This window comes from Myotis daubentonii, chromosome 3, assembly GCF_963259705.1.
Source record: "Myotis daubentonii chromosome 3, mMyoDau2.1, whole genome shotgun sequence".
Taxonomy (NCBI): Eukaryota; Metazoa; Chordata; class Mammalia; order Chiroptera; family Vespertilionidae; genus Myotis; species Myotis daubentonii.
In genome coordinates this window covers 83,277,276-83,305,061 of record NC_081842.1, presented here as the reverse complement: position 1 = coordinate 83,305,061, position 27,786 = coordinate 83,277,276, and the positions used below count along the sequence as shown (strand labels likewise).

At 34.7% G+C, this 27,786-nt stretch overlaps 1 protein-coding gene across 1 annotated transcript in view; it reads left to right on the top strand.

Annotated features, from left to right (window-relative positions):
* EPHA6 (EPH receptor A6) overlaps window positions 1-27,786 on the top strand; it is a 968,470-nt gene that overhangs the window by 182,292 nt on the left and 758,392 nt on the right. The window contains exon 3 of the mRNA XM_059688042.1: window positions 4,611-5,274. Coding sequence (XP_059544025.1) covers window positions 4,611-5,274 — 664 coding nt within the window. The remainder of the gene's footprint in view (window positions 1-4,610; window positions 5,275-27,786) is intronic.

Below are 27,786 nucleotides of genomic sequence, written 5' to 3'. Positions count from 1 at the left end.
GTTGGAATATTTCAAGTTTGGTTCCTATTATGTAAAAGCAAGAAGCTGACAGAATTGACCAACTATTTTTACAGCACAATTAATAACAGATTTCATCAATTACAATGTTTACATAACTCTAAATATTTCACATTAGAAAATGGTTTATGTGTTTTCTTGCCTTAAACAGGGGCAGGGATTTTTACCCACTAAAGAACACTTGGCACAGGTCTGAAGTTGTCAAATTGTGTGAATACAGCCTAATGCTTTACAGCACCCAAGAACATTTCTCCACTAATGGATCTCTTGGGCAGTCCCATTTAACGCAAATGTTTGTTAGAAGTGATAGGAAATGTAAAGAGCTCTGAACAGTACTTAATCCTAAGGGTTCTCTAAAAACCCATCCCCACCTACACACAGTTAGGTGTTGTTGTTGTTGTTTTTTGTTTTGTTTTTCTTTTGTTTTTGTTTTGTGTGTACGTGTGTGTGTGCGTTGGTTTTGTTTTATTTTATGTAGTTCTATAGCATGCTAAGTAAAGTAGACCAAAAAGCTAAATTCCTTTGAGCATAAAAAGTTATAACAAGGTTTGTATATGAAAGATACACTCTATGCCAGAGCCCTTAGCTGTCTCTAAGAATTTGCTAGTCCTGGAAGGCGCTATCTGTCTGAGGCCAGCAAAACTTACAAAATACAGAAAGTTAAGTTAGAAAGCCTGGTCAGTCCATGCCTCACCAAACAATTTAATTCCTAGGTATGTGTGTTGGATTTTTTATTATCAGTAATGTGCAACAGAAGTAATCTGTCTTACTTTAATTGGACTGATGAGGGTCAAAGGAGTTTAACATTTGTGAAAAAGCTTTGACAAGTATAAATTCAGTATGTAAATATTTGTCCTTAGGAGCCATTACATCTAAGGTGCCTTTGAAGTTTCTTAAAGAAGGAAACTTTTGTTGTACAACTAATTTTCGCTTAACATAAACTTCTCATTGAGTAGGAAAACTTTTTTACCCATTAGTTTGTAAATAATTTATCTACTCCTTGATTCCAATAAAGGGCTTATAAAATGACCATGAGACAGAAAAAAGTTTTCTATTTTATTCATCCAGGCCATAAGAACAGATATAGTTTGAAAGATATTTTATGCAGAGCATGTATGATTTATTTTTAACTTACTGTGTTCTTTTCTACATTAGGTATATTGGTAATTTTTTATATACTGGTATTTTTTATTTTCAATTTTTTAAAATATATTTTTATTGATTTCAGAGAGGATGTGAGTGGTAGAGAGAGATGAAAACATCAGTGATGAGAGAGAATCATTGACTGGCTGCCTCCTGCACACGCTCTATTGGGGATCGAGCCCACAACCCGGGTATGTGCCCTTGACTGGAATTGAACCTGGGACCCTTCAGTCCACAGGTTGATGCTCTATCCACTGAGAAAAACTGGCTGGGGTGGTATTTTATTTTAATACCTACATATAAAATATGTTTTGCTTTTTTTAATGAGCTTGGCAAGTCAGAGTATTTTGGGTTTATTGCCTATTATATAAATGCATGCAGTTGACTGAATTGACCAACTTAATAGCAGAGTTAATAACTGGTTTGATACATATTTCCATTATGTGATTTCTGCAATTACCAGGTTTGTGTACATACAAGTATTTCACAGCAGAGAATAAATTATGTGTGTGTTTGTTTTAAATAGGGACAAAAACTTTTACTCACTGGATATATGTATGTTGTACAGGGCTAAAATGTCTCTAATGTGTATTCATAGAGGTTAGTGTTATACATTAATCTCTATTTACTATTTTCCCTCTGCCTTATTGAATCTTATAATTCTTTAAGGTCCAAGTCTCTCCCCCTCTTGGCCAAACCTACAAAACTACCTCAGCTCATGACCATTGCTATCCTTTGAACACTTACTACGGCCCATGATATGCTAGGATGAAAAGTATTAAGATGGGTAATTTTATGTGAGTTTCTGTGAGATTGGATTACCCTGACAAACAATGTGTGTGAAACTGAAATGTGGGTGTTTGAGTTCAAGTTCGTTGTCTCATGACATTGAAGAATGAAGTCATGGGCAAAAACGATTAGTGGAACTGAAGTTTATTGAGAGAAGCCAATCCTGATAAAGGTACAACTGGGATTCCAGGAGCAGACCAGTGTCAGAGCTTCCTTTTCCATGTTACAGTCGGGAGTAGTTCAGTATCCGAGGTAATTAAAGTGTTATAGTCCATGTGTGGAGGCCCACATGGTCATAAGCCATGCGATGGGGAGTGCATCTCCTGCCATTAACTCAAGAATCTAGCACAGGGAGGGTGAGAGAGAGAAAGGACATGCACTTTTTTATGTATGCTTGTTAATTCCTGATTGGTCCTTTCAAAGAATTGTGTCTTAGCAACATCCTTGGAATTGGTTTTTACACCTTACTACCTGGTGATTGGTTATCAGCAAGCTGCCTGTCTTAGCAACATCCATACATTTTAACGTTTGTCTCCTGTGGGTGCTGTCCTTTCCTGCCCAGCTGGGTTGTCCCGGTAACTCCGTCCAGCTGGCTTTTCAGTGTCATTTCCCTTCCTGTGGCCCTGTCCCTATTCACCTAGCTTCCTTTTGTCTCCTCAAGTGTGTGTACAAGAGTCTTTTCACAGGAACTTACTGTTACTTCTGGAAAATACTCTGAATTTCAAGCAAGCAACTTACAAATGAAAACTTTAGATACAGATTATTTTTAAGTTTTCTTGGTGGATAATGTAAATGTTTTATTTGTGGAAATTGATGATAGGTAATTAAAAGTACTTAGTCTCAAAATAGACTTGTAGACTGAAGAAAGTAGCCATTCTATTAGGAACTATAATAATTGACCCTCAACCAGCCTTGCTTAAATGACTGTACAGCCAATTAAAATGAGAAACTGCAAACAGAATGCATTAAATAATTTTATTGTAAATCAAGAAATTGAGCATTTATTCACTATAATGATTGTTTATAATTTTCACTAAACTTTAATAGAAATGAGAAACTGTGGTGAATAGCCTATTTCCCCTACTGGCTATAAAGTTCTCAGAATGGCTTTTCTGTTGAAAATTACAACTATATACAAATAAAATGCAGTTACAACATAAATTTACATTATAGACTTATCCAATATTCTGTGTATAAATACTGACAATAACAATTACAAAGTACTCAAAGATTTTCATTAAAATTTTCAAAAAGATAAATAAGGTTCTTCTATTTAAATAGGTGGCAGAATGCTTTTATGTAAAATGCAGAAGCAGTATATTTAGTGATCCCTCACAGAATAAAAGCCAGAGTGCTTAGAAAGCTTGTAAAGGGTTATTTTTTTTTGCTATTTTCCGCTTCTCTATTCTTATTACCTACTGTGCTTCTAGCGCCCACTCATGGTATTCCTAAAATATACCTGTACATTCCTGCCTGAGGATATTTGTACTATTTTCTCAAGGTTCACTATCTCAACTCTGAGGCATTGGTCAAATGTCACTTCCTCAGTAAGACCTTCTGTGGACACCATTTAAAATCGCAACTCTCTTCTCCACCTTCCTGCCTTAATTTTTCCCGTTGTACTTTCTACTATATTATGCAGATTCTTCACTTACAATTTTAATTTTTATATTTTATAAAAATTCTGTATTATGTGAAATCAGTTGAGTCCCATAGAATTTTACTTTTGTTAATCCTCATTGGAGGATATATTTTTCTATTACTTTTCAGAGAGAGTGGAAAGGAGGGAGAGATGGGGAGTGGAAAGAAAGGAGGGAGGGATGGGGAGAGAGATTCACGCCCCAAACAGGCTGTGAATCAAACCTGCAACCCAGGTATGTGCCCTTTACCAGGAATGGAACCCATAACCCATGGGTGGTGGGGTGGGAGTGAGGGGGAGGGGTTGATGCTCTTAACCACTGAGCAACACCAGCCAGGGCTACAATTTTTATTTTTATTGTCTCTCCTCACTGTAAGTAAGATCCATAAAGGTAAGGCATTTTGTTTAGCTTGTTAATTGCTGTATTCCCAGCGTCCAGAACATTGCCTGCTAAATATTTTTTGAATAAATCTAAGGCTTCTCTATATCTATCTCTTATTAAAATAAACATGTAAATATTTAATTTAATAATGGTAACCATACTCAATTGGTGGAAAATTGGATATGAGGACAATTGGTGGCAAATTGGATATGAGGATAAATGGGAAACCAGAGTGCATTTGTCATTGGTCTAGTTATTTGATCAGATATGTCATTTTACATTGTTATAGTGTACCAGAAACTATTTGAAGTGCTTTACATATATTAATTAATTCATGCCTTACAACAACCTTGTGACACTAGGTACATTTTACATTTAAGAAAACCAGAGTTTAAATTTAGTAGCCCTTGGTCATGCAACTATTATATAGGAAGTTAAGATTCGCCAAGACAGGTGGTATATCCAAAACCCATACTCGTAACCAAAGGTCATGGGTAAAATCTTGCTGTATAGTTGCTTGGACTAGCTTTAGTTGTATCCTTTTTATTCATTTTCTTTTGCAAAAATAGAAAATTTGGAAAGCAATAATTTCTGTTTAACCAGTGTAGTTTTATAAACATTTTTTATCATTTTTTGCAGTGGGATGCCATTACTGAAATGGATGAACATAACAGGCCCATTCACACATACCAGGTATGCAATGTAATGGAACCAAATCAAAACAATTGGCTTCGTACAAACTGGATCTCCCGAGATGCAGCTCAGAAAATTTATGTGGAAATGAAGTTCACACTGAGGGATTGTAACAGCATCCCGTGGGTCTTGGGGACTTGCAAAGAAACATTTAATCTGTATTATGTGGAATCAGATGAGTCCCATGGAATTAAATTCAAGCCAAGCCAGTATACAAAGATCGATACAATTGCTGCTGATGAAAGTTTTACCCAGATGGATTTGGGTGATCGCATCCTCAAGCTCAACACTGAAATTCGTGAGGTGGGGCCTATAGAAAGGAAAGGATTTTATCTGGCTTTTCAAGACATTGGGGCATGCATTGCCCTGGTATCAGTCCGTGTTTTCTACAAAAAGTGCCCCTTCACTGTACGTAACTTGGCCATGTTTCCTGACACCATCCCAAGGGTTGACTCTTCCTCTTTGGTTGAAGTAAGGGGTGCTTGTGTGAAGAGTGCAGAAGAGCGTGACACTCCTAAACTATATTGTGGAGCTGATGGAGACTGGCTGGTTCCTCTTGGAAGGTGCATCTGCAGTACAGGATATGAAGAGATCGAGGGTTCTTGCCATGGTAAGAAACATTCAAATTTACTATACATAAGTTTAGAACTATACCATTTCACATTGTTATGATAATATAATGCCTATAGTTTTCCAGATGAAATGATTTTTCTTTATGTGAATTGTTTTATGAAGGTTTGTTAATCTAATAAATATATACATTTAAAATTTTTACATATCCTTGACAGAGATAATCTATATGAATATTTTTTGTATTTAGCACTCATAATCAATACACAAATATGGAAATACATTTATTGTTTGGCAAATAGTAACAAAGTAGATATATTCCCCTCATAATAGTAAATATTTTACAAGTTTGTTTTCTATTGCACTGTATTGAATTTACTGACTTTTTTGTTTGTTCTATATTTATAATTATTAAAAGGATGAGAATAAGTAAGAAAAACATGCTTTTATTTACTAAAGGGTTATGAGTAATAGTAGTGTGTATGAATATTTAAAGATTTTATATACTTAAAAAACACTTGGGTTTTGAAAAGTTCACTAGCACTTCCAATGATGAGTGTGTTGGAAATTTGAAAATTTTAATATTTGCATAAAATGTCTGCAGCATATTCTTATGAAGCATAAGCCAGTTTTCTGTACTATTTAAAAATTAAAATATATTTCATTGAAGTTTATCAATATAAATTGAATTTAAAAATGTTATTTACTCATAACAAAGATTTAGAATGGAAGAAAAATAAGTCTTAAATTATCCTTTGGGGGATTCTATAAAATATTTTACATTGAAAAATATTCTAAAGAAAAATTCATACATATGAGTAATTATTCAATGAGGTTAAGAAGACAATAAGAACTTGGGGTAAACATATTAGACATACTATCCATATAGTTTTATCATATTTTAAAATAGGAGAAGCTGGGTGTTAATTGGTAAAAATAAACTTTTACAAATATTTAGAGAGTCATTTTATAACTAACAATTTATGTGATTGCTATTATTAAATATGTGTATTTTTTCATGGTGTTGACTAGAGAAATACAGGTAATGACAGTCGCTGATGGCTCGATGGTTTTTTACTTAATATGTTTGTTCTGTGAAGTTACATTCTTATGTACCAGTACATTCTTTAAAATTCCTTCCATTGTTTAGAAAAATTGATTTTTAACTAATGATAATCATTATCAGCTCATCTAGAGCTGCTGCTAGACTCATCTGTTTTTATGGCTTGTTACCTATATTATAATTTTTTTGAGTGCAGAAATAATGAGTGTATAGTGTGTGTTCTTGATGTTTTCCTTCATATCACCCATTTCTATCCTCTGATAATATTTTTTATCCTTGACCCTATTGCTATCAATCAGTAAGTTATCTCCCAAGCTAATCTCTGAATTATACATACCTAAATGGCAGATTAATTGGAATTTATATGAATAAACCATACTTCAAGTAGTAATGTGACACCATATATATGTGTGTGTGTGTGTGTGTATATATATATATATATATGTATTATATATATGTATTATATATATATATATATATATATATATATATATATATATATATATATATATATAAATTTCCTTTTCTTTTAGTCTGTTCTATTAGAACAATTAAGTTATTAAAATTTATGAATATCTACTATCTGTTAATCACTTTGGTAGTTGGTGGACATCAATGGAGTATGTGTTTCAGTTATCTGTTGCTGTTGAGACAAAACAGCCAACACTGCTTAGTGTAACATCACAATGACATGATTTCTCAGAGCTCAGCCAGGGTAGTTCTGCTTAATGTAGATAAAGCAGAGGTCCCTGATGCAGCTGTTTCCAGCTGTGAGCTTGACTGGAGTTGCAATGTTTAAGATGTCTTATCTTCTATGGGCTTTCTCTAGATGGCCTCTCATCATTTAAAAATCTAGTTCAAGCCTTTTTATAGTACAGTAGCTGGTTTAAGAGAGAGTTTGTTACATGCCCAGGTATAAAGTGAGTATATGATGGGACTACACAAGGGTTGAATACCTGGAAGTAGGTTTATAGTGAATTGCCAATGTGATAGTGTACTACAGTTCACTGTCTAGTTTCTCATGACTAATGTTTTCTGTCATGTACAAATACCCACACCCTCCCAGAGATTTATCTCATACGGCATTGTGTTGAAGTCAAGAAGAGCATCATTGAAATCAATTCCAGATGTGTATGAAGCTTACATTTCTCTTGACCTGAAGAACTAAGAACTAAAATGGAACTTATTGTTCCTCACACACACAGCATATACAGGACAGGGACAGGATGACTGTAAAAGAGTCTCCAATTTCTAAAGGCAGGTATACAGCAGTCACTGGTTCGTTGTGATTCTGAAGTCCAGATAGATGCTGTAAGGATCCATTACTGTAGAGGCAGGGAATGGTCCACTGTGGTTTTGGCTTCATCACTCTGCCCTCTGAGTCATCCTACTCATTTATAAGAATCGTCCAGGTGCTAGTTGCCAGTTTCAAGAGCTGAGCAACAGTCTTAATTTGATCCACAACATTATGAAGAATTTTTTCTATTTTCCCAGTTATCATAGGCAGTGTTACCTTTTATTATCTCCAATAGCAATTGCTTTACTTCTCTTCCACCCTCAACTCCTTGCTACTCTTCCAGCCTTTACAATCTGTTTAGTACCAAAGCAAATGCCACAATTTAATTTTTTCTATAACAGCACCCCTTGTCTTACACAAATTATTAATTTACTGTCTAGAAATACAGACTAGGCTCAGCTGGGTGGTTCTTCTGCTGGTCTTATCTGGAGCCCTCATGTAACTGCACTTTTTGGGATATTTAACAGAGCTGGACATTTAATATGGCCTCACTCATATGTGGGATATTTGAGGCCCCAAGGTTGCTTACTGTATAAATCCTGATAATAATTTTAATATAGTTCACTTGAGGAAATTATTCTAATTTTTCTTTCTTTCTGGGATAGCCATTAAGTGTAGTTATTCACCACAATATCCAAAGGGCTTCACAATTTGACCTTGTCCTATTCTATTCTTTTTCAAATTTTATCTCCTACTCTTACTACTTTTGAACAATCCATGTAGTATGTTTCCTGTCTTCTGCTTTTAAAAATATTTTATCTGCAGTAGATGCTTAGTGTTTCTTTCTTTTTCTTTTTTCTGTGATGGAATTTTATTCATCCTTCCAAGCCTAACACAAATGCCATATATGTAGGTCTTCACAAAATTAATCCCTCTCTCCTCTACTGTGTAGTCTGTACTAATTATTTATGTGTCTATTTCACCAAGGTTGTAAGATCAAAGAATTGTATTTATAATCATGTGGATAATGATGTACCCTGAAATTTATTAATGTAAATGATCATTAGGCCCTGATAACCAGACTCTATTGAGTAAAGATAGACAATTGTGCTACAGTATGCTCATTTTTCTCTCATTCCTTGAAATTGGAAGGTTGTAGTGTTTTAGATCTAGAAAGCCTTAGAAAATGCTTTTCTCTCTCATTTTATGAATCAGGATGCTAAGTTACTGAGAACAGACTGTTATTCCCTGGGGCCACTTAGTAACTAATACTAGATTGAGAACTGAAGCCTAGATTGTTCTCAACCTGATCTTTGTGTGCTTTCCTTCCGTACTTCCCTTCTTCCTCCTGTTCCTCACTTCTTCCTTTCTTCCTCTTTAATTTTCACATTCCAGGCATCCATGTCCTTAACCTTGATGCTTTCCTGCCTGCCAAGAACTGCAGAGGAGCCCTAAGTTCTGATCATTAAGTAGGCCCTGTGTTCTGTATTCCTATTTTCTGGAGTCTGATATGGGCACTAGTATAACAGAATCTGCACATCCACTCTGGAATCCAGGCTACTAAGAATTATGAGAAAAATATAGATTTATCTATAAATTTGCTATTAGAGATGATAAATCAGAAAAATTACAAATGCCATATATGTAGGTCTTTTATGTAGGTTTTAGGAATTTTCATAATTTATTTTAATAAATTTGATCATTTTAGTCTGCTTTGTAATTAAAACACAATAAGCTGGTTTAAAATATAATAAGTTATATTTACCCATACTATCAGTATCAAATGAGCAATGTATATTAATCACATTTAAATAATTCATTATATTTTACCCTAAATGTTGTACTACTGAATGTGTGAACATGAGATTCCTTTCTCTGTAATATTGTTAAGGTTTATCTAGATCCAAAGTTCAGAAGCACAAAAGAGGGAGGCACTCTTATCCTTGCTATAAGTCAGGTTTAATTGGACATAAACACTATATTAAGCAGAGATGCTTAAATTTAAAACTAAGCACAGTAATTTAGGTTATTCTATTATACATACTAAAGTAGTTTATTCTTGGTTCAAATCTCAAATTATCTTTCATAACTTTTTTTTTGTAGGTTCATAATTAAAATGATCATACTTAGGTATGTTGATGCTACAGACTTAATTTTTAATTGTCTCAATTTACTTAACAATAAATTGAATTTAAAAATAACATTAATTCATAAGGTATTAATTTACATCAAGTAGTCTTTCACTTCATATATCTAAGAATATTTTAACACTATTGGAGAAATAATTGGAAGCAAATAACATCCAATATTGAATACAATTTTTGTTCATTTGTGAGTATTGAAGTGACATATGAATCTCTAATAAAGTCCTCTTAGATAGTAATTTGGAATAAATCTTATTAAGATAGTGGCATTTGTACTTAGAGCTATTAGTTAGGTTTGAGGATTTTAGACCTTCTATCAAATATATATATATATATATATATATATATATATATAGAAAGGATACATTCCTTAAACCTTTAGGTATCACATGATATAATTTAACAAAATAACATTTGGCTATGGAAGTTAAAGTTCTGAAACATTGAGAATTAAAAAAAATTCCTCTTTCTAGAAATATTTTTATTTTTCCTCTAGTGCTCCTTTAGAATTCAGGAGGAAAGGATGGTGTCAATTCTTGGACCATTGTATTATTATTCACAGGGATGAATGAGACACTCAGGGCCTTTGGTAACAGAGTTATTGATTTGATCTCCTGAAGAGCGTTGTTAAAGCTTTCTGGTTTTGTCCTCTGCTGCAGTTCAGAAACATTTATGCTTTGTGTTTATGATTTTCTTTCTAATCATGTTATCAGAGATGATTGTGGAAGCAGAGAGCATTAAGAAATTTTGAGACACTAGAATTTGCTGCTATTAAATGAGGAGGCTTGAGGATATGATGACAACCTGAAAGGTGAAATTGGGATCAGGAAAAAAGGGCAGACTTATTGGCTCAGATAATATTTTCATGTTCTGAAGGTTTTCACAAAATAAATGTGATCTTTTATAATATAACCTTCAATTCTAAATAAAGCTGCTTTTCATTGAAGCAATTCTAGACTTTCAATCATCTTTTTTTTTATTGCTTAAAGTATTACAGAGGGTATTACATATGTGTCCATTTTTTCCCCCCGCCCTAGATAGTCCCCTATCCCCCCTTATCCCCCAGTGTCTTATGTCCATTGGTTATGCTTATATGCATGCATACAAGTCCTTCGGTTGATCTCTTACCCCCCTACCTCCTGCCCCCCAACCCTCCCCGGCCTTCCCGCTGCAGTTTGACAATCTGTTTGAGGCAGCTCTGCCTCTGTATCTATTATTGTTCAAAAGTTTATAATGGTCTCTATTATCCATGAATGAGTGAGATCATGTGGTATTTTTCCTTCATTGACTGGCTAGACTTTCATTCATCTTGAGAATAATATGAAATCAGAAGGCTTCGAGGAGTAGTCTAAAAATAGAAGGCATTATTTCTAAGCAAATGAAGTTAAATAATTATATTATTTTTGTCATAATTTTAAAAATAGATTAAAACATACACTGGTTGAAATGATTGTTTTTAGTAAATAATTTCAACAGAATTATGACTTCTATTTCTGTTCCTATTTTACTCTCTGCTGACTTGAAAGTTATAAACCATACTTCTAAATGGACTATACCTATTTGTAAATCCTTTCTTAATATGTATATATATATTTGTAGGAGGAGATAAAATTATTCCGCATTCTATTCTCTTTCCAAACATAACATAACATGCTGCCCATAAGAAATTACAACCTTTCTAGATTGTCTAGAATTTTAGTTGTTCCTTATAAAGGAACCAATTTAATAGGCTTATAAAGTTAACACATAGATATACTAAGATATATTAACAGATTTTATATTTGGTAGCTTTTATCATTATCTCATTTCTTCTAGGTTCAATATTTCATTTGCTGAAGTATATATGCTTTGGTAGATTTGGGCAAGGTTTTATAAATATTTAAGCTCTTTGTTTGGTACATATCTAAAAATACTGTACTTTTTCTTCTCCAGTGCTTTTTTATTTGGGTATAGAATACTAGGTGACTATTATTTTTCTCAACACTCTGAAATTATTATTTCCCTGTTCATAAGAATCTAATGTTAAATGTAAAAAAACATTTGATTAGATACAACATCCATTTATAATTAAAACAATAAAATAGTAATAGAAGGAGAGTTCCTAAGCATAATAAAGGCCATCTATAATAATAAAAGGGTAATATGCTAATTAGACCAGACGTCTTCCAGACATCATTCCTGATGTCCTTCCTGAGCAAGCTGGGGCCTGAAGGAAGCCAGCCTGGGTCCCAGGTGCCTGTGGGCGGCTCAAGGGAAGCCAGCCCAGGTCCTGGGTGCCAAAGGGAAGCCAGTGCCGGCAGCCCGGGTCCCAGGTGCAGGAGGGAAGCTGGTGCTGGCAGCCGGGGGAAGGAAGCCTACTCTTGCATGAATTTTCATGCATCGGGCCTCTAGTCCTATATATTAAAAGCCTAATATGCAAAGTGTTAGGTCAACCGTTAGCCATTCAACCAATCAAAGCGTAAAATACTAATGATATGCTAACGCCGCTCAACCACTTGCTATGACATGCACTGACCACCAGGGTGCAGATGCTCTGACCAGTAAGTTAGCTTGCTGCTGGGGTCAGGCTGATCGGGACTGAGCTAGACAGGCTAGCCATGTCCTGGAGCCCTCCCACAGTCCCTTCGCAGCTGGCCAACCTCCCATGTCTCTCCCTGGCCCCAGTTGTGCACCAGTGGGGTCCCTTGGCCTGGCCTATGCCCTCTCGCAATCCAGGACCCCTCGGGGAATGTCAAAGAGCAGGTTTTGGCCCGATCCCGCAGGCCAGGCCAAGGTACTCCACTGGTGTACAAATTCATGCACCAGGCCTCTAGTCTATAATAAAACCTCAACTAATATCGTATTCAGTGGTAAAAAACTAAAAGCATTTTCTCTAAGATCAGGAACAAGACAGGATGTCCATTCTTACCACTCTTATTCAACATACTGCTAGAAGTCCTAGCCAGAGCAGTAAGCAAGAGAAAGAAATAAAAGGCATCCAAACAGGGGAAGGAAGAAATAAAGTTTTCACTTTTTGTGGATGACATGATTCTGTATATAGAAAACCTTAAAGACTCCACCAAAAACCTATTCGAAACAATAAACAAATACAGTCAAGCTGCAGGATACAAAATCAATGTGCAAAAATCCATTGTCTTCCTGTATACTAACAACAAAATTTTAGAAAAAAATTTTAAAAAGATTCCTTCTGTAATTGCAAACAAAAGAATGAAATACATAAGAATAAACTTAACAAAGAACGTGAAAAAACTTTATACTGAAAATTGCAAAGCATTCTTAAAAGAGATTGAAAAAGACACAACCAATGGAAAAATATCCCATGTTTATTGATTGGAAAAATTAGCATAGTTAAAATGGTCATATTACCCAATGTTAAACAATTAATTCAAAATGGATCAAAAACCTAAATATAAGACCTGAAACAATAAGTTACATGGAAGAAAATATAATTACCAAATTTGTGGACCTTGGTCCTAGAGAACATTTTTATTAACTTGACCCAAAGGCAAGGAAAATAAAGGCAAAAATAAATGAATGGGACTATATCAAACTAAAAATCTCTACATAGCAAGAGAAACTAACAACAACAAAAGAGGCAACCAACCAGATGGGAGATGATATGTGCAAGTAGTAGCTCCGACAAAGCTTTAATTTCCAAAATATACCATATGAAGAATTCATAAAACTCAATACCAAACAAACAACCCAATGAAAAAGTAGGCAGATGACCTGAAAATACACCTCTCCCAAGAAGATATATAAACAGCCAATCTATAATAATAAAAGCATATTATGCTAATTAGACCAGACTAAGCCAGGGCTGTGAGGAAAGCCCTGGTCCCGGGTGCCTGCTGGCAGCTGGAGGGAAGCCAGCCCAGGTCCTGGGTGCCGGAGGGAAGCCCGGGTCCCGGGTGCCAGAGGGAAGCCAGTACTGGCAGCCGGGGGAAGGAAGGCCTATTCTTGCATGAATTTCGTGCATCAGGCCTCTAGTAGATATATGAAAAGATGTTCAACCTTACTAGCAATTAGGGAAATACAAATCAAAACTATAATGAGATACCACTTCAAACCTATTAAAGTGGCCATTATCAACAAGACAAGCAATAAGTGTTGGAGAGGTTGTGGAAAAAAAGGAACACTCATTCACTGCTGGTGGGAATGTGGAGTGGTATAACCACTATGGAAAGCAGTCTGGCAATTCCTCAAAAAATTAAGAATAGAGTTACCATATGACTCAGCAATCACTCTTCTGAGTATATACCAGAAAAACTCAAAATCATATATTTGCAAAGATATATGCACCCCTATGTTCATTGCAGCATTATTCATGGTGGCCAAGAAATTGAAGCAACCAAAGTGTCCTGTGATAGAAGATAAAGAAGAAATGGTACATACACAAATTGGAATACTTTAAGTACGAAGCATCATAAGAGGACAATTCTTGATAGCTGTTTACTCACCACCAACAGATTAGAAAGTTTAGAGGAAATGGATAAATTCTTAGAATCAAACAACCTTCCAAAATGGAATCATTAAGAAATAGAAAATATGAATAGACTGATGATTTTTAAGGAGATTGAAACAATAATCAAAACCTCCCAAAAATCTAGGACCAGAGGACTTCACTGCTGAATTATACCAAATATTAAAAGAAGATAATACCTATCTAATACTTCTCAAAATCTAAACAAGGGAATGCTTTTTGGAGGAGGGAATGCTTCCTAATTCATTTTAGGAGGACGGCATTATTCTGATATCAAAACCAGACAAGAACAACACAGAAAAAGAAAATTACAGGCCAATATGTCTGATAACAGTAATGTAACAATCTCAACAAAATATTGGCAAGCTGAATACAATAATACATTAAAAGAATCATACATCATGGTCAAGCTATATTTATTCCAGGGATGCAAAGATGGTTCAGCATCCACAAATCAATCAATGTAATACTTTGTATTAACACAGTGAAGGATAAAACTTGTATGATCATCTCTAATAGATGAAGAAAAGCATTTGACAGTACTCAGTATTTATTTATGATATTACCTCTCAATGGGCATAAAAGTGTCTCAACATAATAAAGGATATATATGACAAACCCATAGCTACTATCAGATTCACTTGTAAAAAAAGGAAAAAAAGCCTTTTCTCTAAGATCAGGAATGAGGTAGGATACCCACTCTCACCATTATTATTTAGCATATTATGGGAAGTCCTGGCTAAAGCAATCAAGCAAGAATAGAAATAAAAGAAATCCAAATTGGGAAGGAAAAAGTAAAACTTGCCATTTGTTGATAATGTTATTTTTTATAGATAACACTTTAAAGATTCCTACAAAAACTGTTAGGAATAATAAACATACAGTAAAGTTGCAAGGTACAAAATCAATATATAAAAGCTTTTCTTTTTGTACACACTAACATGAAAAATCAGGAAGAGAGATTAATATAACAATCCTATTTACAATTTCAACAAAAAAGAATGAAATACCTAGTAATATATTTAGCCAAAGATCTATATACTAAAGACTGTTGCACATTGTTGAAAGACATTGAAGACACAAATAAGTGGAAAAATACTCCATACTCATGGATTAGAATAATTGACATCATTAAAATGTTCATACTACCCAATGCAATCTACATATTCAATTTAACCCCTATCAAAATTCCAAAGGCATTTTTCACAGATATAGAACAATAATTTTCTAAATTTGTATGGAACTACAAAAGATCTTGAATAGCCAAAGCAATCTGAAAGAAAAAGAGCAAAGCCAGCAGTATCACATTCCCTAATTTTAAAATATTCTAAAAGCTATAATAACCAAAACAGTATAGTATTACCAGAAAAAGGACACATGGATCAATGGAACAGAATCAACATTCCAGATATAAACCCATACATATATGAACAACTAATTTATAACATAGGAACCAAGAACATATAAAGGAGAAATGAAATCTCTTCAAAAAGTCGTGTTTGGCTTTAGCCGGTTTGGCTCAGTGGATAGAACATTGGCCTGGGGACTGAAGGGTCCCAGGTTAGATTCCAGCAGAGGGCACATGCCCTGGTTGTGGGCTCTATTTCCCCCCAGTAGGGGACATGCAGGAGGCAGCCAGTCAATGATTCTCTCTCATCATTGATGTTTCTATCTATCACTCTCCCTTCCTCTCTGAAATCAATAAAAATATATTTAAATTTTTTTTAGAAAAAGTCATGTTTGGAAAAATGGACAGGTGCATGCAAAAGAATGGTATTAGACCATTATATTATGCCATTCACAAAAAATGATCTCAAAATGGATTAAAGACTTGAAATCATAAAATACATAGAAGAAAACAGGCAGTAAGCTCCTGGCTTACTCCTGCCATAGAGGTGTTTCTGTGGATTTGAGTCCAGTAGCAGGGAAACAAAAGCAAAAATAAACAAATAGGACTACAGTAAACTAAAAGTTTCTGCACAGCAAAGTAAACCATCAACAAAATGAAAAGGCAACCTACTAAATAGGAAGCTACATTTATTTCCATTTCACACATCCAGTGAGGAGTTAATATACAAAAAGATAGAAAATAGCCTCATTAATCTCAACAACAAACAAAAACAGCCCAATTAAAAAATGGATAGAAAATATGAATACTTATTTTTTCAAAAAAGGCCAATGGACACATTAAAAGATGTTCACCATCACGAAATATTAGGGAAATGCAAATCAAAACCACAACAAGATATCCTTACACTTTTCAGCCTTTAACCAACCCAGAAGGCTATTATAAAAAAGACAAGATACAAGTGTTATAGAGGATGTGAAGAATAGTTCCTTTTCTGTACTTGAATTTTTCTCTTTCAGCATATAATACTAAACAATGGGAAATTTCAGTATTATAAATAGTTCCCCATCATGATTCTGTATCAAAAATAAACTTTGATACCAGTTACTATTTTCAGTCTGAACTTAAGATGAAGTATCTGTTTTTAGAATGAGTTCCATAAATAAGGAATATAGTTTTACTGAAAATGGTCGTTTCAGTTTTACAGGGAACTATTACAGAGTGGTGATAAATTTATAGGGATAAAGATTTCCAGTTGCTAGTTACTCTACACAAGGACTATCACCATTATACAGAAGCAGGCACTACCAAAGCTGATGGGAATTTTGGGAGCAAAAAGATCAAGCTCTGCTTTGTCTTTAACGGGGGACAAGGAAAAGGCACGATTTATTCCCATTATTTGACAGTATCCAAAGTGACTGCCATAAAAAGTCGTGAAATCCTTTTGAAAGATGTAATCCCTGTTCTGTTGGACAGAGATAAACAACCATTTTCTAGAATTCTTTATATAGAAACACAGTGGGGTTTTTTAAGTCTTTTTCTTAAAATGACAATGTCCTTATTTCTTTGTTTTATTTCTATTCTTGATTTCAAGTTAACTATTCAGGATGTATGATTTTTCACCCTACCACAGTGAAAAAAATCCTATATTCTTTATCTGTGTGTTGACCAATTAAATGGTTTTAATAAAATTAGCTAAAAATTTTAATTGGTAAAAGTTTGAAGTGACAATAATGTGAGAACTTCTTTAAATATTTTCCATTAATTTACTAATTGTGTTATGATTGAGAGCATATTCTTTTTAAAATCTACTTATAGGTAGGTATATTCACTTGTAATTATAGGTTGCTAAATGTAACTAATTCCCTATGCATATGTAATACTATACTTATGTAATTTTCAGAATTATCTTATGAAATAAATAACATACCTTATTACTTAGATAAATGTTTTTATTCAGGATGTTTGCTAAATTTTTTTCAAAATGTCTCTGCCATCTATTGAGTTGACCATGAAATTTTTCCAAATACCTATTGATGAGATGTTATAATAATATATGTCCTTAGATGATAATTTTTTATTCAATGAGACAAAGTTGTTTTGTCTTGATGGATAATTATTTTAATGTTGAATTATATATTTTTGTTAAATTTGTTAAAAACTGGAATGAGTAAATTCTATATAATGTAATGATTTACAAATTTATTTTGGGTGATGTAAAGAAGGCTAGAATAATTAAATATATGCACAGTTTTCTTGGATGAGAAGTTTAAATATTTGGGAGATATAAATCTCAATTTAGAGTTGTAAACAAATCACATTCTGAATTCTTTTTAAAAAAAATATATTTTATTGATTTTTTACAGAGGAAGGGAGAGGGATAGAGAGTTAGAAACATCGATAAGAGAAAAACATCAATCAACTGCCTCCTGCACACACCCTACTTGGAGATGTGCCCGCAACCAAGGTACATGCCCTTGACCAGAATTGAACCTGGGACCCTTCAGTCCTCAGGCCAACACTCTATCCACTGAGCCAAACCAGTCAAGGCAGAATTCTTATTGTGTTTGCCACTTTGAACTTACCAAAATGATTATATTTTATATGAAATAATGAATGGAATGAAATATGGAAGATTATTTTTTGAAAATAATAAAGGAGAGAAACAATCCTAGAAGATATTAAAATATATTTAAGGGATATATATATATATATATATATATATATATATATATATATATATAAAAAACACGTAGAGTTTACTTCTAAAGAGAAATATTTATCAATGGTACTAAATAGAAAGGGAAAAAATATACTAAATTACATGAAATAGTTTAACCTATTGTAAAATACAGACCACTAACTAATGGGGAGACTAGATGGAGTAATTTAACACAGTGGTTCTTACATTATAGTGATTGAGATTGGGGAGGTGAGAACAATAATGATTTGGTGTAGGGCTAGCACTACCTTCTATTATGAAGCCCCAGAGGAATTTCCTTCATTATTGAAAGTATCTTTCTTAGAAAGTAGGTAATTGGCCTTCATTGTACTTTAGCTTAGGGATCTATTTGGCCCAAGAAAAGTACCACAGAGAATTTCCTGTGGCAATAACATGAAGCCTAAAGCAAATTTATAACAAAAAAATGTCTGGCCTGCAGGATACAAATTAAGATTTGAAAATAGATAATTATAATAAAGCAGTATTTTTTGAAGGAAAATACTAAATAACACTAAGATATTTAAGGACGAGACTTTACAGGTAGAGACAATGACCTTTGGACCATAGATGTTAGTAATGCTTACACAGTTTGATTTGACTGCTAAATGGAAAACATACCATTTAATTCTTACACCTACTAATGAAATATGGAAGAAAGTCTAACATTGCATATGAAATATCTATTTAAATGAATATTATTTTTTCAAAGGGATGATGGTCAAAGTATGTAAGAATTCCTAAGGGAGAACAACGCTTTTTTGAGAAAACTTCCCTCAATGTGATAACAATTAATGTTTATTTATTTATTGTCTGATGACCATGAAGTAGTAGTATTTCATTAGAAATGTCTTAATTTTGCTATGACAGCTTGACTATTTACCAATATGGCCAGCATTTCACATTTGCTATATATATATATATAAATATTCATGAGCAGTATGAAAGTGTTAATTCTAATTAAAATTATGCCTAGTTCATTAGGAGGTCAAATGAAGCTTCCAAGGATAAGTAAAATAAACTGAAGATTATTGACAAAAGTTTTATTATTAGAGGAGAAAGTAACTACCAAAACATTGATTCTTGTTGGTCAACCTTTCATTCCCTTTTCATAGAAAATTGAAGTTAGGAGTTTAAAAATAAAATAACATTATACATCATAAGCATTGTAGAAAGTCTTACATATTGGAAGAAAAGCAGGAGTAACATATTAAAATGGAAAAATTAGTAACATATTAAAACGGGAAAAACTTAAAATGATTTTTTTATAACTCTATCACTAAACAGGGTCTAAAAAACAACAGTGAAATGTCAGGCCCAGCCTGACAAGGTTGAGCTGGGCTGAGGCAGGGAGGTGGGAATTGAGAAAAGAAAGAAAGACAGGAAAGCGGGATCGGGAGGACTCCAATTCTCGAGGAACTGAAGCAACTTTATTAGCCACACAATCTTATTTATACACAGCACACTGAATAGGAGGTCTGTCAAGAGGAATGTATTCTTTGCTCCTCTTAATCTCTAAGGGAGAGACACAGCAGAAGGACAAGTTCTCAGTACAGCATATCTCAGTAAATAGTTACAGACTTCTTGGTAAGCCATGAAAGGCTGTTCTCATTCTACAAAGATTGCTCTCATTACACTGATAACCGCCATCCAAACAAGTCTGGGAAAAGTGTGTGGGTAAGGGTCCCAGCCTTGCTAGCCCCTTCAGGTGCAAGGACCCTGCCAGCTTACATCTGGCCCCTAACAGTGAAACTTATCCTATATAAAGAAGCCTAATATGTAAATTGTCCCCTCGGGCGGTCGTCCGACCAGAGGTTCAACTGGGAGACCAGGAGTTTGACTGCTCGCTATGTCGTGCGCTGGCCACCAGGAGGCAGCGCAGAACATGGCGGGCATCAGTGATGCAGTGCTGGCAGTGGGTGGCTGTGGAGGTGCTGCCAGCCCTGATGGGCCCTGATGGGAGTGAGACTGCAGTGGGATAGTGAAGCAGGTAAGCAGGCGGCTTCAGGCCAAGGCAGGTGCAAGTGGGGGCCTGATTGTCCCACAGAAGGTGACCAGCAGCAGCAGTGGGGAGCAGGGCCACTGCCTGGTTCCCAGGCGCTGAGGTAGCTGGGTGGAGGGCCCAGCCCGATCAATCGCCCCACAGATGGCGACCAGTGGTGGTGGCAGAGGTGGGGGCCCGGCTCTGACCGATTGCCCCACAGGCAGGATGGTGGAGCAGGTGAGGGGGCGGCATCAGGCCAAGGCAGGGTTCCAGGCGGGCCTGTGAGGCTGGGGGTGCAAGCTCAGGCCCGATCTCTGCAGGCCACCTTGAGCAACCCCACCTGTGCATGAATTCATGCACTGGGCCTCTAGTCCTATATATTTGTATACTTTTCCAAAAGATCTGTGAGAACTTGAGTTACAGTTAATTCCATTTCTTAATATAGGAGGACCATAAGGGTCTTTCTGGACCATTGATTTTTGTTGTTTATTTGTTTGTTTCTTTCTGGACCACCTTAAATGCCAAAATAAAAATGGTTTTCAAGTAAAAGTGTTGCCCTGGCCAGGTGGCTCAATTGGTTGGAGCATCTTCCCATACACCAAAAAGGTTGTGGGTTCAAGTGTATGTGAGAGGCAACCAATCAATGTTTCTCTCTCACATAAATGTTTCTCTGTCTCTCTCTCTCCATTCCACTCTCTCTAAAAATCAATGAAAACATCCTGGGCGGGGTCTAAAAATAAGTATAGCCCTGGCTGGTGTGTGGCGTCATACACTGGAAGGTTGCTGTTTTGATTCCTGGTCAGGGTACATGTGGCGATTGCAGGCTTGACCCCCATTAGGAGGCATGCAAAAAGCAGCTGATGTTTTGCTCTCATATAGATGTTGGTCTCTAAAAAAAACAAAAACACACACACACACACACACACACACACACACACACACACACACCAAAACAACTTATTAAGGCTGTTTGCATTTCCAAGTTTTAACAATTATAATATCAAAATGAAAGAAATATATATATAATTAATTAAAATAAGATGTGTTGCCAAAACCGGTTTGGCTCAGTGGATTGAGCATCGGCCTGCGGACTGAAAGGTCCTAGGTTCGATTCCGGTCAAGGGCATGTACCTGGGTTGCGGGCACATCCCCAGTAGGAGATGTGCAGGAGGCGGCTGATCGATGTTTCTCTCTCATCGATGTTTCTAACTCTCTATCTCTCTCCCTTCCTCTCTGTAAAAAATCAATAAAGTATATATAAAAAAATAAAAAATAAAAAAAAATAAATAAAATAAGATGTGTTTCTGAAAGGCTGAGAGCACATAATACTCAAAGTGATAAGTTCATGTAAAACTTTCAGAATGGAAGGGGCAAAGGAGAGGAGTGGACACCGCTGGCGAGGATGGCCCTGCAGATCACAGCCCCCATCCAGAAGGTGCAGCTGTCCCTTTAAACTCAAGTTGCTCCCAGTTACTGAGAGCATTCCCTGGTCCATTTGGCTCACAGAAACAGGTGTGGTTTTTTAAATTAGAAACTGAAATTTTTCACTGATAAAAGATCTGTCAGAAATGACATTTTTTTTTAATTAAGGGAAAAATTTAAAGAAACTCAATGTAAAATTATTCAATATCAGAAAGACTTCAGGGATTACCTTTCTTCAGTTTATTTGCATTACTTGAATATTTTGCAATTTGTTATTCACCCCTCCCCAATAATATCTTGATTAATCTTAAAATACAAAAGGAAAATCCCAAAATGGTAAATGAAATAAACACTGACAATTTGTGTCTTATTAAAGCAGCTTATTGTAGGTGTTGGTTGTCTAAAGTTTCCTGTCTATGATAGTTCACATAAGAAAGACAATGAATTGGCTAGAGATAATGTGGATCCAAGTATAATAGTAATGAATTAGGATTAAATTCAATTTTATAATGTAAAAATTTATAACAGCATTTTCTCATTCTATGTGTATAGAAAGTCATTTAAAAGGTGGTCTTAATGATTCCCACTGGTTGAATAATTATCCCTACCATTTTATTTGCTTGCTACACTACTGTTTATATTTTGTAATATAACATACTATTTTTATATTCAGATAGCCATTTAAATAGATATCAAATTGTGCAAGCCAGTTATTATGATGCCAAACAATTAATTCATCTTCCATCAATAAAATCAACACTTATTATTTAAACTGAGGAAATAAGAATTTTTGGCAATTTTGATCCAAAGCCATTTCTCTGAGAATAAATCTTTTTAACATAATCTACACTTTAAAATTTTCCCCATGCTATTATATATATTAACTAGAGGCCCGGTGCATGAATTCATGCACCAGTGGGGTCCCTCGGCCTGGCCTGTGGGATCGGACTGAAACCAGCTCTCCAACATCCCCCAAGGGGTCCTGGATTGCGAGAGGGCCAGGACAAGGAATTGGTGCACAGTTGGGGCCAGGGAGAGATGCAGTAGGTTGGCCAGCAGGGGAGGGACCACAGGAGGGCTCCAGGGCATGTCCGGCCAATCTTGCTCAGTTCTGATTGGCTGGACCCCACAGCAAGCTAACCTACCAGTCGGAGTTTCTGCCCCCTGGTGTTCAGTGCATGCCATAGTGACTGGTTGACTGTCTGCCCTCTGGTGGTCAGTGCACATCATAGTGAGCGGTTGAGTGGCCTCAGAATATCATTAGCATATTACGCTTTGATTGGTTGATTGGACAACTGGACACTTAGTATATTAGGCTTTTATTATATAGGATTTTAGAATTCTTTTGATAATTTGATATGATTTCTCCTTTTGACCTTTCATTTTTTAGATACATATAAAATATATTGCCATTAAGAATAACGAGTTCTCATAGAATTAAACTCTTTATAGAGATTATTACCTTATTAATAGGAATATCCCTATTTCAGAGAAGAAGTAAGCTGGATATAAAAAGTTCTAATAAAGACGAGTTATTTATTTATATTATAAAAGCTTTGATACTTTAAAATAAAATGTGTAAAATTCAGTTAAAATCAAGAGATAACTATAATAAGACTTAATTATAACAGCTTTATGAAATATAATGACATACAATAAACTGTACTTTAAAGGGTACAATTTGCTAAGTTTTGCTTTTTGTAAATAGCTGTGAAACCGTCAGCATAATCAAGATAATGAACATATTTATCATATCTAAGTATTTCCTCATGTACCTTTGTAATTTCTCTCTTCTTGTCCTTCCTCTATACATTAGTCTCTATATTTTAGTTCATATTTTCTAAAATGTATTATTACATGGATAATATAGTACACTCTTTGCCTGGCTTCTTTAATTCAGAATAATTATGTTGATGTTTATCCATGTACTTGCATTTATTACTTTTTTGCTGAGTATTAGAACATTGTTTGGATATAACACATGTTGTTTATCCATTCATTTGTTAATAGACATTTTCATCATTAATAGACTTTTTGATAATTTCCTGTTTGGGGCTGTTACAAATTTTCTAAGAACATTTATGTACAGTTCTTTATTTGGCCATACGGTTTTATTTTTCTCAGGAAATACCGTGAATGGAATTGCTAGGTCATATAATAGATGTATACTTACATTAAAAAAATATGTCAAATTTTTTTCCAAAGAACTTGAATCATTTTACATTTTCACCAGTGGTATAGTTTCAGTGGCTCCATATCCCCACCAGCACTTTATACTGTCACTAGAAGCCAGTTGCACGAAGATTCGCACAATAGGCCTTCCTTCCCCTTGCTGCCGGCACCGGTTTTTCTCTGGCACCCGGGACCTAGGCCTTTGGTCTGGCTGCAGCGGAGAAGCCAAGCCTCTTCAGTCTTCAGTCTTCAGTCGTCACTCTGGCCGGAGCCTTGAGTCTTCGCTCCGCGCCTACGTATACAAATTAACCACCATCTTTGTTGGGTTAATTTGCATACTCATCCTGATTGGCTGGTGGGCATAGTGGAGTGACACCAATTTGCATGTTTCTCTTTTATTAGTGTAGATTTTTTATTTTATTTTAAACATTCTGAAGCTGTGTAGTGCTATCTCATTGTGATTTTAATTTTCATTTTCCAAATGGCTAATGATAGTAAGCATCTTGCATATGCTTATTTTCAGCTTTGACGAGGTGTCTGCTTAAACCTTTTGCCCATTGGCTTGTTTACATATTGGTGAGATTAGAGAGTTCTTTATACATTCTGAAAACGAATTCTTTATCAAATATGTGATTTGAACATATTTTCTCTCATTTTGTGTCTTCCGTATTCATTATCTTAACAGGACATTTCAAAGAACAGAAGTTCCTATGATGAAATCCAATTCATTGGTTATTTTTTAATGGGTCATTTTCTTCTTCTTTTTTTTCTTAACTCAAAAATCACAAGGCTTTTTCCTATATTTTGTTCTAGAAGTTTTATAACTTTAGGTTTTATGTTTAAGTCTAGGATTTATTGTGAGTAAAAGTTTTATAAATGTTAGGAGGTATGGATAGAATTATATTTTTGTTTATTTATAGACTATTTTGTTTCTTTGATATATTTGTCTATTTTTATACTCATACAACATCTTGATTAATGTGCTGTATAATAAGTTTTAAGTCAGAAAGTGTAAGTCTTCTTTGTTATTCTTTTTCAACATCATGTTGGTTACTATAAGTCTTTTGTATTTTCATAAGAATTTTAGAATCAATTTGTCAGTTCCTACCGAAAAAATACCTACTTGGATTTTTCTTGTGATTGGATTAAATCTATAAATCAATTTAGGGAGAAATGACATCCTAGCAATATTAAGCCTTCTGATTCATGAGCACATGTTATCTAACCATATATCTTCTTAATTTCTCTCAGCAGTATTTCTTTAGTTTTTAGTTTTTAACTGTTCCAAATATTTTGGAAGATTTATCCCAAAGTATTTTATATTTTGATACTATAGTAAATATTTTTTGATAAATTTGATTTTCAACTATTTGTTTCTAATATATAGAAATACTAATAATTTTGAATATATATCTTGCAACCTAAAGTCACTGATTCATTCTGAATGTTTTCATATAGTCCAAAGATATTTTAGTTCATATTCTTATGTCATATATGAACAAGAAAAGTTTACTTCCTTCCCAAACTGTTTTTTTTTTTTCTTATTTCAAGGTCTTCCTCTGGCAGAGTGTTGAATAGAAATAGTGAGAACAGGTATTCTTGCCTTGTTCTTGATCTTAGAGTGGAAGCAGTAAATGTTTCACCATTAAATATGTTAGTTATATTCCTGGGATAAACTCCCTCTTTGTAATAATTTAATATCCTTTATAAATATGGTTGCAATTATTTCCATAAATTATTTCCATAAAATTTTTAGATTTTTCCATCTAGGAAGCCTATTCACTTAACTGTCTTTTCTTGTCATATCTCTTTATGGTTTTAGTATCATGGTAATCCTGAGCTCATAGAATGCATTAGATTTTATTTCCTACTTTTCAGTATTTTGGAGGTTTTTGTTCAGAATAGATATATTTATTTTTTTTAAATGTTTGCTAGAATTCACTAGTGAAACCATCTGTTCCTGGACATTAGGTTATTTCCTTACAAAGAACTCAAGGGTATTTTTTTAATTAATCAATCTCCTCTTTAATTTTAGATAGATATAGATGTAGTTATATAGATAGAATTTATATGTATGTGTATATGTGTGTGTATATATGTATTTATTTATTTTTTATTACATGTTTATTTTTCCTAATAAGTGTTTGTTTATCATGACTATACTCTTGTTTCAATCTGTGTAATTGGAGAAGGGTGAAAACGTGTGATATCTGAATATAGGTGTCAAATTGAATTATTGTCCCCAATTGTTCATTCTTTGTTGTATTCAAGCTCTTTCCTTAGAACTTTATAGTTTTTCCCATTAAAGGGCAAGTGTTTTTCCAGAATCCTTGATTCTGGCTTCAGCTATATGATTTCTTTAGGCCAATAGACAAAGAGCCTAAGTTACAATTGTCAGTTTTGAGCCTATGTATCGAGAGTCCTAGCTTGGTTTTTGTTTGTTCTCTTGCATTTCTGCCAGTGCCATCAGGAGAGTTTTACTAGTATTTTCTGGACCAAACTGAGCCCAAACAATAATGAAGAGCCAGGCCCAGGCAGATGGATAGGTTGAAACAGAGTCACCCTGCCAAGTCCAGGATAAAATCAGATTACTCCAGCAAAATCCCAAAATAAATACTAGGAGAGGATTAATATAGATATAGCTGAATCCACCTACAATATAAGGTATGAGTAATACATACAAAAAATTATAGATCAGGTCATTATGTCAAACATGCTATGTAACCCTGACTAAGCTGGAAAAATATATCGTTTCTAGGACAGTCCAGTTAACAAGAACCTGAAATGGGCCTGCACCACCCTAAGTGTATTGGAGCATGGTTAAGGGTTCAAGAAAATGCAGGGTGGAAAACAAAAAAAAGAAAGAAAATGCAGGATGGCAAGACAAAGCTATAACTATCAATGCAAACAAGGATAGGGAGATATTATTATGTTCATCTATAGGAGTCCCAAAGTGAGAAATTCAAATTCTGTTATCTAGGCTCATGGAGTAAAAGCTCTGTAGGGTTCACAGGAGCATCTTCACAGAGATTAATACTGGTCCAATACAGCAACTTCCTCTAGCCATGTGCGTAAAAGTTACTTGCAGAAAAGGACCTGATGAAAGAGTTAAGATCTCTTTTAGGGCTTGTTTTTCTTTTTTGTTTTTTAGATTGTCTTTATATATAGTAGATCCTCAGGTTATGTTGGAGATCTGTTCCTACGGCATGATGTAATGTGATTTTTGCCGTAAGTCGGAACCCACCTACATAAGCACCTATGTCACTCACATGGAGCACATACACAACAACAATGAAGTAAAACAGTAAAAAAAAAAACTTAAAAGAAAGATAATTCCTGACCTTTACTTGTGGTAAATACATAATAAAAAACATAAAGCATAAAAAATATGTACATATGTCAAAATGACAGAACTTTTTTTTTAATAAATAAATGGGAGATGGTGACATAACCACGAAACGACCTAACCCAAGGACTGCCTGTAATCTATATATATAAAAGGCTAATATGCAAAGTGTCCCCACAGGAGTTCGATCGGGAGACTGGGAGTTCTATCGCTCGCTATGATGTGCACTGACCACCAGGAGGCGGCACAGAATGAAGGAAAGCCCAGGCTGGCAGCTGGGGGAAGGGAGGCCTCGGCTGGCAGCTGGAAGACCCCGATCTACCTTGATCACCAGCCAGGCCTAGGGAGCCAACCTGTGCATGAATTTCATGCACCAGGCCTCTAATTGAATATAATCTTTATACAAGTTTGTCAACAATGCTTTCCTTCATTTTAATGACTCACAAGTTTAAAACAACAACAACAACAAAAAAAAAAACACGTTACTACAATCTAAAGAATTTTTTTTTTGTGGTCCTTGCTTAACTGTTAGAATGAAGACACTTGAAAGCAGTGTGGGCAAAGTGAAGTAACTGACATTTTTTCCCCTCATTAATTAATCAGCAAGTTCCATAACCTTACCTTCAAAATTTAT